We start from the raw sequence: 12,659 nt of genomic DNA, 5'->3' as shown, positions 1-12,659 counted from the left end.
TCCACATGGTTTCAAGTTAAGATGTAACCGGAAACACGGAATTGTATTGAAATACGTTATTTAAATGTATCAAGTTGAGCTGTAGTTGTGGTAGCAATAAGATCTGTGTCCCTGTCATGACTGTTATCACATGACTTAAGTGGGCAGTGGCTCAAACATTTAAATGCCAAGGACAGCCAAATGTATACATAACTGTTATAAGCCAGGGACCCCCACCAGTGGCTCTCAAACATTTAAATGCCAAGGACCCCCAAATTGAAACAGTTAGCCACATGCACCCCCATTTGAAAAGATTTTTGCCAGATTTGGTACAACTTGGAAGTGGGGTTGGGGGGATAACAGTGGATAGTGAAACCTTTTTAACCAGTGAAATATTAGTGAAATTAAACTGTTCGTCGTTTTGCTGGGGACCCTATATGGAACCCCCTCAAGAAGAACCTGGACCTAGCCTTGGATCAAGATGGTCATCGGTCATAAGTGTGGTCATTGTATCAAGGATATCCTGGACCCAACTTTGAGAACCACTGAATTAAGCCATGTTCTCTTCCAGTTCCTGCATAGCCTCAGGTTTCATCTATACTCCCATCATGTGTTTAGTCGGCATGCGACACCGTCATACTACAGAATCTAGCTCCAGGCATCCTCCCTCCCTACAACTCTCCTCCTCAAACCCTGCCCACATTCTAGTGTGTTTGCTCTGCAGATGACATCACAGCCTTAAATATTCCCGTTGCTTCTTCCCTCCCCTAGCTGACCCTCTCATCTCCTACCCCACAGCTTTAGTTGAACAATGATTCTGTAGCTTATTGTGGAACAACCTCCAAGCCGTTAGTATTTCTGATCTGAGGTACATAAGGTCTACTTGCTGCCCGCTCTCGATCGTTTTTTTTTTTTTCTCCCTTTCATCTCGTGTGGGAATCGGGGCGAGTTCTGCAGTTGGTTCGTTGCTGGAAAAAGAAAACGGTTGAAGGAGAGACAAGGACCAAACTGAGACGGGCGTGGTAGCAAAAAAAAAGAAAAAGTGTTTTTGCTGGCGAAACTTTAAAGAAAGTAGCCTAACATTTAAAATGTCTCTGTCGGTGCCACAGAACGGAATAAAGGCGGATAACGAGCCCGTTATCGAGCTTTTTGTGAAGGTAAGAAGTCGCATCATGGACAACTTTGATTTTTCAGTTTACAGGATTTAAAAATATGTATATTTCTGTTTATTTGATCAAATTGAGCCGAATGTGTCGTTTGCATCACAGACGGGAGGAGAGAAACGACAATATAAGGCTACGAACACACGAGGTCGTTAAGGCTTCTATTTAATAGTTGACTTTACTTTGAATTACAGTCCTTGTAGCCTATTCACCTTACATGAACCCAATTACTTTTCATAATTATATTTCCTTGAGACGTATAACCTTCAGATCTGATGACCATGTGGACCTTCTGCAGTCAGTGTCACTATCAGGGCGGATGCAATGCTTCTCCCTCGTCGTAAATGGCCATAATAATGTTAACAACTGGACGCTGGTTTCTTTGTTAGAATTGTTTGTGGTTACAGTGTTGCCCTGGTAACATTTGATTTCTTTGATCTGACTGGATGACTGGATTGTATCTAATGCCGCCGGTGGTGATACAATGTAGCGGCTCATCCAGTCCACGCACAGCCTACGGTAACGTGGACCGACCCACTGGAGTTGATCCGCCCTGATAGGAAGGTCCAATGATTCAACAGAGGGCAAATCATTGTGGATCGTTTTAGTGTTCAGCCTATATTTAGATCACCTTGTTGACTTGTGTTTATTATTTGATCACCTTGTTGACGTATGTTGTATGTGTTGATCACCTTGTTGACATAGCCTACCACAGTGTCAGATGCATAGGGTTGATTTCTAACATCACAGGGATGTGTGATGATGAGACACGTGTTACTTTGTTCTCTATTACTTTGTTAATTGTGTATAAAGGGAACTTGTAGATATTTTGCTCTCTTGCATTGCAGATAATTGTGAAATATCTGGTTGTCGTCACCCACCTCCCCAAAGCTGATAATTGTATGTTTTTTTATTATTATGATAAAGCAGGGATGATGACACAATGACAGATGTAGATGTTATTGTTGTGGACCAGCATCTTAACATAACCCAGGTGATGCTATCATGCCACAGAACAGAACTCTTGGGAGAGAGGATTCTTGATGAGGAATGAGGATGTTTTTCTTTCTGCAGCCTGTTGCTTTGCAGGGCGGGAAAATGGTAGAAGAAAGAACAGAGGGAGAGGAGGGTGGGACCCCGCTAGGGGGGAATGGGAGGGGGTTTATGGTGGCCTGAATTCAATTAAACATTGGGAGAGGGGGGCCATTGGTTCTGCATCCAACCTTTGAGCTTTAGTGGAGTTGTAGATCAGCTTACAATGGAGACCGAGCTCCATAATTATTACTTGCTGTACCCCAAAACTTTGCTTGTATTTATGATGATTAATAATCTGTGGCATTTTGTCCCATTTTCTTATTTGCATGTTCTCACACTAGTAAGTTGGGACCATAAAAGACCAGTGCAAACCTTGAGTTTTATCATGGTGTGATTGAAAATAAGCGTGAAGCCTGGCCTTTTATCTATTGTTATTGCTTGTGACACTTTTGAGAAATTCCAGTCATTCCATTCGTTGGCCATTGAGAAGGTTTTATTTGTATTGCTCCTATTGACTCTTGAGTGGTCAGACCCTGCTGTGTCTCTTGAGTGTGAAACTTTGATAAGGCTGGTCACTGGTCAGTTTGGCCTCCGAGTGACCAGCTGACTTGTTCTGAGGCACAACAGATGGGCCGGGGTGAGCTAGCCACCTCATCAACGGCCACCACCCCTGGTGCCTGTAAGGATCACACATGTGGTCAACGTCATTGTCCCGGCTGCCCCTCCCCTCACAGTGAGCGTGCAGCATCATGTGTGCTCAGCCTGAGCGGTGCTTGTACAGAGGTTCTATTGTGCACTAATGTACTGTATGTATGTCTAAGGCTGCTATCTCCCCTGTGCCGCTTGGTGCTGTGCAGAAGCGGCTGACACGACTGCATCCATTATTGATGTCCCAGGTTGTCTGTCATTGTTCCCACTGTGCCGCGTTAAACGCAGTTACAGGAGACAATGGTAGGCATGCGGGTTGCCATAGGCACCCTGCTGTGTAACCGTGGCCCCTGGGAACAGCTGATAACACGCTCTGTGTACTCACTACGTACTGTACGATCTGTCAGGGCCATTGCTACGTACTGAAGCTGCCTCATTTATGTCTTAACACACCTGAGTTTTAGCTCTATTCATTGAAAGGTGAAGGTTGACGAGTAAAGTAGCTGATGCTCGCAGACTATGGAGGAATTGGGCTGTCTGCCAGCTTTAAAACCACCCACCTTGTTTACACTGACCTGCTAAGTTGTCACATCACTATGGAAACATGGTTTGATTGTCCTCATCCTTGAGATTGTGGAAGTGAAGCTGCTTGTTGTCAGGTTTTATTACTCCAAGTTCCAAATGTGGAGAAAAACCAACCCTTGACCCCCCCCTGCAATTCAGCAGATTATATATTGTCCCTTTAAAAAAAACATATGTAATGTGGTACTTTTACATATGTAATAAATGATAATGGTACATGTCTGACAGATGAGATACACAGCCATGTATGGGTATGGCTGAACAATATTGACAAAGAATAATAATTGTTATTGCATTTTAAAATGATTAGTATCAAGTTTTTCTTGTCATACATTTTTGTATGTTGTTTAGAGAAAAGTGGTTTTGTTAAAAGCAAGCATGCATGTCATTCGTGATACACTGCGACCAGTTTGCACTTGAAAATGTTTGACAGACAGACCGACCAAGTAGCTGAGTGGTTTCAGCTAGAAATTAGTGTGGAGGACTTACTGGGCTTGAATATGATGAAAGGGTTTGCCAATTTTTAACTTGATTCATTGACCAAATATTACCCAAAGCACTAGCATAACTTGTTTGGAAGTCCATTTTGGACCCCCCTCTCTCTTAAGCAATTTGTTCCATTTGGAAATTGCAGTAGTTCATTTTGCAATCTTTATGTTTTGTAATGCATTTTGATTAGTCACCCCTAGCATTGTGAGGCAAATGTCGTTCTTCCTCCTCATAAGTTAGCCATGGGAGAGGGGAAAAATGTAAGAGCATGTGATCTTGTAGAATGATTGACATTATGTCACCTGATCACTTCTCATTGTGATCTCTCTCCCCTTAGCACCCCAGCCCCCTGTGTCCTGTAGACACAGGACGTCCAGTTTACTTATAATTGGATTTATTATCACACCCATTCTCCTTCCTCTAGTCTACATGAGCTAAACGAGGTCCACCCACATTCTCAATCTCTACCTTTATTGATTCCGGCGTTAACTAACTTAAACCCTGTTTTCACTTACTTATTGAATCAAAAACCACTGAGTGTCTTTCCTAACGGATGGAGATTACTCAGATTTGCAGCTGTAGGCTGTGTGTTGGATGACTAAGCAAGAGATGACATCCTTCAGAAGTTGTACTTAACCACACAAATCCCAGCGTCCCTATTCTGGGGGAAAGATTTGGTGCAGTGGCAAATAAGGGGGGCGCCTACTCCGCCTAGTATGGACCCCTGGTATGGTGGGGGACGCCGGTCAGTGAGTAGGGGTTAAGGTTTAAGTAACCATTCCATCCTTCATTTTTTTTCTCTCTAAATGATCAAATCAGGACTCCTGCCGTCTTATTTCCAGTCTAGTTTTTCACAGCTTGACCCCGATTAATTCAGAGCTGACGGAATAAAAGTCCCCAGCGGTGACCATGGCACTGTACAGGGTGTAGATGAGGTTGTTTTATCCCTGGTTCAGTCCACATCTCCAGCCTGACAGCAAGCCAAGGTCATCTCACTGGCTTTAAAGGCCTCCACCTCCAAGGCCAGTACAGTAGACATGTTGGGTAACTGTTGTCCTTAACAGCCAGAGACCCTGGAGGGATTCAAGGGGTGGTTGTCTGTGTTTGTGCATGTCTCCTGACTCAATCTAATGGTTGCTATGGAGATGGAGCCCAGTAACATACCAGTAAGCAGGCTCGCTCGACAAAGCAGAGCTGTAGTCATTTGGTGGATTGACCTAGGACATCAACCTGAGTCACTGACGTCTCTCTCCCTCTGAAAGGAAGGAAGAAAGTGTCCAGTTAGAAGTTGGGGCGTGTCACAGTGAGATTTTGAAAGGATCTGGTTGATCGTTTTTGTTCTAGGAGCTTAGAAAGTGAGGCTTATGGTCACGGCATATGATGATGTGATGTACTCCATGTGGGGTCATTGTGTTACTACTTTTTCACAATGATCCATTGTCTGTAATTACATTTCATGGACTATAGTATTTAACTGAAATTGCATGTAATTTGGTATTTAATAACTTTCATTTTATAAAGATATAAAGAAGTTACTCCCCTCTTAAATGTTTTATTTGTAGGAGTTTATGGTTTATCTGAGGATAATGTTTTTGCTTCATTAATAGATAATATAAGTGTAGACGGAAAGGAAACCGAGGTCAGGGAGAATGTAGACATGACAGCAGTGGGATTCGAACTCAGGTCCTCCTGGCATCTCATGTGGTCTGTGGCAGAGCCACCAGGCAACCCAGAGGTAAACTTTTTGTGGTGATTGAAGCCAAGCTACTGTTTGGTGCAGACATGGTATCTAGCCGAAGTATTAACTTATTTCCTGAAAACAAGCAGGCCCTTGCTACGACTGCATGTCAGTCAGACAGAATTTGCCTCTTGTTTGCATGTTGCATTTTGAATAAGGTTTTACTTTTTCCCTTGGGTGGCATTTTAAGCAACTGAGAGCTGCCTGTCCTTTTTTTAATAGGGAAATCAATACAGCAGTTTTTTTTTCACAAGCACTAAGCACTGCTGCAGTCAGCATCGTGCGTTAGGCCGGGGACAAAGATTAATGACATGTTAAGATAGTACAATTATGTTGCTGTACTCTGTGGACTCTTTGCAGCACCTAGCCTCTTGCTACCTACATCCATTATAACAGACTGTTTGGCCTGGGCCTCTAGGCAAAACCCCAACTAATCTGACAATGTAGCCTAGCAACCCGATTCAGGGATTTAAAGCTGCAATCCATGACTTGAATAAAACATAATGTTTCAAGAAAAGCGATCACACGTCGCTGGTGGCGCTATAACAGGCCGATGGGGCAGAGGTTCTTCCTTTCCCTCCATGGAGTGTGCGTGTAAAGTTTCAGGCCGATCGGCCCAATGGTGCCGGAGATTAGCTGCTCACAGAAATCTGCCTGTTATAGCACTACCATGAGGCTGATTAAAAAAAATGTGGGGTGGCATTTCTTCCTTGGCCTCGTGGGAATGTGCGTGCAAAGTTTCACGGCAATTGGACACTGCATTCACCATTTGTTCAAAACGGACGACTCCTGCAAACTTTGGAAGCCAATCTTTTAGCCAATTAGGATGGAATATGAAAAATCAGACAGATCCGTCTTGATCCCACGACTATAGAGATAATGTGTACCGATTTGCGTGATGTTTGGACTGAATCTGTAGGAGTGTGCATGCACAGTTTCACGCCGATCGGTCCAACGGTGCCGGTGATTAGCTGCTCACAGACAGACGGAAAGACGGACGGATAGACAGGGGCGAAAACATAGTCTCGTTTCAGCACTTACTTCCCCGGTAGGACATGAAAGTTATTGATCGCATATTTAGCCACTTTAAAACTGGCCTCCCTATTTTGGGCTTGTAGGTGAAAATGTTCAAAAATAGTAGATCTATAAGCCCACGACGCGTCATGCCTATTGCAAGTACAATACAATGCAAGCACATATAGTAGGGCTTAATGGGATGGTAGTTTAGAAGGCTCATTTCATATTCATTTCAGATAACTCGATCCCTAATGGCACCCACTTCCACAGACGTGATTGCTTTAACTTGTCTTGTATAAAAGCACCATGTTATGCATACGTGGCAACGCCATGCTGTCCTGAGGAAAAGGCCTGATGGATGGGTCTCTTTAGGGGGAGTTGTCCTGTTAAAAGCTGGCCCACGGGGAAGCCCAGGGTTAATGAGCTATTTCTCCTATGCGTGCAGGAACAGGAAATGAGTCTTAAGCGCCAGCATCCCTATTCTGGGACCATATCAACGAAAATAGCAGATCTACAAGCTCACAGCGCCTCGCAACGCGGCGCGCTGTGAACTTGTAGATCGGCTGTTTTTGGGGCAAAGAGATTTGGTGTACAGAGCCAACTCGGGTCCAGTTTACTAATCTAGAGCTAGAGGGTTTTAGTCGTTAACGTAGGAAAACATGGATTGAGCTTGGATTGACGGACGTGTGTGTTGTGTTCTGAGGCTTTGGAGAGATGGGGCTGACATGGAGAAGATTGCATGTTCAGGGTGTTTTGCATAATGGAGACCCCCCCCCCCCCCCGCAGAGAAAACAAGCCTTTGAGCTTCTACTGTACCTCTCTGTTACATCATCTCCACCATGACAAGGCCTGCAGCCACAGAAATGTGTGTAACTCAATCAGTCACAACACGATCCTCTCTGCTTATGTTTCACGTGGTGCTGCGTTCTTTGAACAGGTACTGTAGTAAAATGAGCTACGTGAGCTGTGGGGAGACGGCTAGCGTAAGGGTAGATAACCCATACTGGACTGTCTGCATGTAGGGGATAGGGTGGCAGGAACGGCCTGGCTGACTCATCGCTCCGTCAGTGATTGCACACATTCAACCTGAAGTGACCCATATATCTGTCATAGGCTTTTAACCATTCAATCCGGTAACGCATCTGTGTTATTTTAGATGCCTTTGGCTATTCAGAAATTGCAGATTTACAAAAATAGCAGATATACAAGATCTACAAGCTACAAGCTTGTTGTAGATCTGCAATTGTTTTGAAAAATTGTGAACATTTCTGCAAATCTTTATATATATATATATATATATATATATATATATATATATATATATATATAGATGTATGTTTGAACAGACGTTTTTTTCATGTCAAGGACCCCCAAAATGATATGTATTTGTCTGCGGCCCCCCATCTCAAAATATTTTGTTCAGGGACCCCCAGAAGCAAAGATTTGAGTTAAAAATGTATACACTGTATATATATTCAAAGATTTGCATACATTTTCACGATCAAAAAAGAATAGCAGATCTACAAGCTCATACGGTCTGCTATTTTTGAATAGCCAGAGAAATCGAAAGTGACACAGATGCGTTCCCGGATTGAATGGGTTAAACTACAATGATTCATTGAATTATCAACTAGAAACTGTGGAGTGCAGATGTCCGCCAGGTCTGGTGCATATAAGTATCAGCAGTACCCTCCTCTTGTTTGCTTTTCCATTAGGACAAAGTACCTGGTAAGAGGCAGAATGTGACATTGGCTGGGATGATGTGTGGCATTGCATCAATATAGCATTTATATAGTGCCTTTTATCCAAGGCACTTTACAATGTGCTTTACATTCACACACACACATCCACACACAGACGGCACAGGAAACCATGCAAGGCACCAACCTGCTCATCGGGGTTCAGTGTCTTGCTCGAGGACACTTCGACACTAACTCTGGGGGAGCCCGGGGGTCAAGCGGCCGCTCTAGGTCCAGGTAATTTGAGATGAGCCTTTACCATCCTTTTGTACTTTCATTACCTTAGGGTACTGTCAATTGATCCAAATTAATCACACAATCAAAATAAATAATGGATAGATTAAACAATGACAAATAATCGTTAGCTGCAGCAGCCCTGGTTTCAACCAGTGAACTCAGCCAACCCACCACTGACTTGAGGCGACGACGCGGCGGGGAGGTCCTTGTAATGTCACTCTCAGCCTTTTAAAGCTGAGGGAACAGTCAAAACAAATGTGTTTGTGCACGAGCTGTTGCTCAAGTGTTTGGCACCATTTCCTTCCAGTTAGCAGCAGAAGGCTCATTTGTATGTAGCAGGGCAGTAAAGCCCACCACCGCCCCCCCCCCCCCCCCCCAGTCCAGAGTAGCTTTGGAAGGGAAGCCTGCTGCAGGTCAAGGGGGCACGGGTCTGGCATGTGTCCAGTCCAACCAAATTGTCAGCTCAGAATGAGCGATGGGGCACGTGTTTGTTTGTGTGACCATGGGGCAAGTTTTGCTGCCATGTGGACCTGGCAAAGGACTCATCATGTGACAACGGTTGGTCACTGTTGCTCACAGCTGTTGACACGTTGAGTTCTCCTTTTGGGGGGGGGCGGGGGGGAGGCAGGGGTGACAAAGTTCAATTCAGTTTGATTCAACTTCTTCATTGTTCTGTTAAGAGACTTTGATTTGTGCAGAGAGGCTTTAAAGAGCCTTTCTTTTGTCAGACGACCGCTTTCAACAGGGTAATGGGGCTTTGAAAAGGATGTTCTTTACTTCTATTCTTAAGAATGGTCGTGGCAAGGGTGTGAACAAAAGAAGGAGACAGAAATGTGCGCATGCACGCGTGTGCGCACATGATAAAGGCTGAATGCACCTGTCTGCCTTTAGTCCCCGGCCTGGGGTCGGTCTGTGTGTTGGTGGTGCTGTACTTACCAGTAGCTGGTTGGTTCAGCAACGTTCTGTTTCTTTTTCCACAACACTGGATCTCTGTCGCTCTTCATCACCCTACCTTCACCCACTCAAACTAAAGTCTCTCTGTGTTTTATCTCGGTCACTGTATTATTCTCCATGGCAGCCATTCTAACTTGGCAGGATTATGTCATGGCAGCATTCTGTTTATCCAGTAGCGTTCCATGCTGAACCAGAGGTCTCCACCACAGTGGGCCTGTGTCTGCCTGGAAGCCTTGAGGTTTCCACTGCATGACGTCAGCCTGAGTCACGGCCACACCAGGGATGTGATGCGTTTCTGCGTTCCGGCTGGGTCTGACTCCTCAACACATTCTTGTCTCCGACGGTGGTCAGACCCCACCCATCCCACTCACCATCCCAACCCCCTACCACCTCTGACCTAAATGATGTAATTAATTGGGGGTATAAGTAAAATAAATATTTTTTTTAAATAAGTGACATGTTAAGATGACGTAGTCAATAGTCGTTGCAGAACGTAAAACATACAGCATGGTTAAGAAATCGTGTGCCTTTTTGTATTTTGTTTGTAAATCAATATTTTTTTCCACAGACTCTTTTCAGATAGACTTTTCAAATTGATGCTTTAAAATGCATTAAAACAATCAAAATATAACATGAACATGCAATTATATTTAGTGTGTTGGATTACCCATCTCTTTTATACAGTACTAAAATGAATGGAATCCAATGGCTTCATCAGAACAACCCACAGTAAGCTTTGGAAAATGTCAGTAATGTCATGTGGAGTCACTGTCAGTGGATTACATGCCAGACCACCGATGTGGTCCTTTTAATGTTAACTACCCAGCAGTCAAAAGTGTTCCTTTTATATGGAGCAAAACAAGAATTCACGTTTGTTGAAGCTGTAGTGTGAATGGCACATATTAGAAATATTTGCATGATCACTAAATCGTTTATCTGAATTTGGTAAAAAGTTCTGTTAACTCTCTCAGTGCCACGCCCCGACATATCCCGAGTTTTTCCCGAGTACCCTCAGTGCCAGCACGAGAAATCCCGAGTTTTTACTTTTGACTGTGGTCGCGTTATTCTGTTTATTTTTCATGATCACTTTCGCTTCCTGACTACATCAGACTCACCCGGAGCCGGATGTAAAAAAAAAAAATCATTTCCGGGTCACGTTGTTTTTCTCCGGTGATTTTCGGCCAGAATAGGGAAAGTCACGGTTTTTCACACGGTATAAAAAGCGAACGGAGAGGTCCACGTCTACTCTCTTTGGTCTGGGTGACGATCAGTCATCGTAGTCGTGTATCGCATCGTAATTTAGCCTGATCAACGATTGTCAAAATGTCAACATCCGGTTAGGACCGGATATGACGTGAGCCTGTTTGGGAGGGGGTGAGTGAGCCAGCGAGATCATCAATGTGTCGATTTGTTGCTCTCTACTGGTAGAACTGTATTATGGGTTTAAAACCCCAATCAGATCATTTATTTGAATGAAAAATTACAAAATTTAAAAATAAAAAAAAACGCAAATTCCTGGCAGTTTGGGAGTACTTTATGAAAATACTCTTGGCACTGAAAGAGTTAATTGATCATTCCATTAATGGTTTCACCCCTCAGCCCAACACAGCCCATTAAATCCAGTCTAGCACTAGCTGACTTATCCCAGTGGAAGCAGCCAGCGTTGGGTCTCTAGCCACAGTCTTGGCCCCACACCCAAGCTGGCCCTGTCTGCACGCTTGTCCAGCAAACGGAGAGAGGCGTGTTAACATGACGTTTCCATGGCCACCTCCTCCCAGACGACATTCCTGTTGTGTCCCTGAGCGGGAGGAAGAAACCGTTCGCTCGCTTCTAGAGCCTTATTCGGTCAAAGTGTGGCCTGAACTTTCAGAGCAGCCCACCCAATTTAGAATGTGTAGTTTGTGTGTGTGTGTGTGTGTGTGTGAGGGGGGGGCTCAAGCCTTGTCATGGAACTAAAATTAGGTCATGAGCAGAGGCCCAGAGAACTGTTGCCAGCCTAAACAATATCTATTATATCTTAGCTAGCTAATCTAGCTAGACACTGTAACTTTGATCTCCTGACACTGCGTGGGAGTCAAGGGCGGTGCTTTCAGTTATTATGGGCTCTTTAAAAGTGTGTTCCATCCGTAGCTGAAACATCAGTACATAGTTCTGAAATAAGAGGTACAACACAGGGAGCGGCAGACGTTTTATTTGCCTGGTCATAAAATATTACAGGCCTTCCAACGATTGCACCTTTGTGCCTATTAAAATCCACACATGGATAGACTCTGCTGTGAGAACACTGTGGTGTCATCGCCAGACTCATTAGCTAAGACCGAGTGCAATCAGCGCTAGCACGCGCACAGGGCAGTCGATACACCAACACACACACTGAATGTAAGCCAAGTTAGAGTGGAAGTGATATGAGGCATGACCTCACCAGTGGAGTGTGTGTGTGTTCATCCCCAGGAGATGAGCGGACCACTAGCTGTCTGAGGTTCCATTGTTCAGTGGTGGGGCCGTCCTGTCCTGGACAGTGAGCCCGTGATAACATGCCTTGACTTTAGGGTGACTCACATTCTCCACCATGCAGCTGTGTGTGTGTGTATTTATTGATTCATGTTCCGGAGACAGTGTATCAGCAGTCAGCTGTTGGTGAATGTTTTCCCATAAGGGTGAGATGTCGCAGCCGTTTTGTGGAAGATGATGCAACACTCTGCAAGCTCTTGGTAGCTTTCACAGCACAGCCAATGGAACATCAGAACTCAGGCCCCACGGCTGGCGCTAACCGTTCCTACGGGCGCTAACCGTTCCTACGGGCTCAGTGTAACTGCTACAACATGACCACTAAATCACTGTTCATGTATTTATTGGATAACATTCGTAAACGTCCACTTCAACTGATTTCCCAACCTTATAAGGTGCTGCTGTCCCAAAATAAATGTCTTACCTCACTTTGGGTGTTTTATTGAGGTGGGTTTTTTCAAGTAGTGACGCGATCCAAACTCTCCACAAACAAAAAGAGCTCTGTGTTGTGAATGTACAGTGTGTTCTACTGAAGGAGGCAGCTCCCTCTCAATGCTGCATAGCAGTGGA

General features: G+C 44.4%; 1 protein-coding gene across 1 annotated transcript in view; it reads left to right on the top strand.

Annotated features, from left to right (window-relative positions):
* The first annotated feature begins 741 nt into the window (after positions 1-741).
* The window catches only part of clic4 (chloride intracellular channel 4), a 29,013-nt gene continuing 17,095 nt past the window's right edge, over positions 742-12,659 (top strand). Inside the window, exon 1 of the mRNA XM_080414781.1 lies at positions 742-1,136. Within this exon, the coding sequence (XP_080270907.1) occupies positions 1,068-1,136 (69 nt within the window). The 5' untranslated portion in view covers positions 742-1,067. The remainder of the gene's footprint in view (positions 1,137-12,659) is intronic.

The sequence above is a fragment of the Gymnoscopelus braueri genome (genome assembly GCF_963280865.1).
Source record: "Gymnoscopelus braueri genome assembly, chromosome: 19".
In the NCBI taxonomy this organism is placed as follows: domain Eukaryota; kingdom Metazoa; phylum Chordata; class Actinopteri; order Myctophiformes; family Myctophidae; genus Gymnoscopelus; species Gymnoscopelus braueri.
Note: the sequence above shows the minus strand (reverse complement) of the source record. Positions and strands in the feature narration are given on the sequence as shown.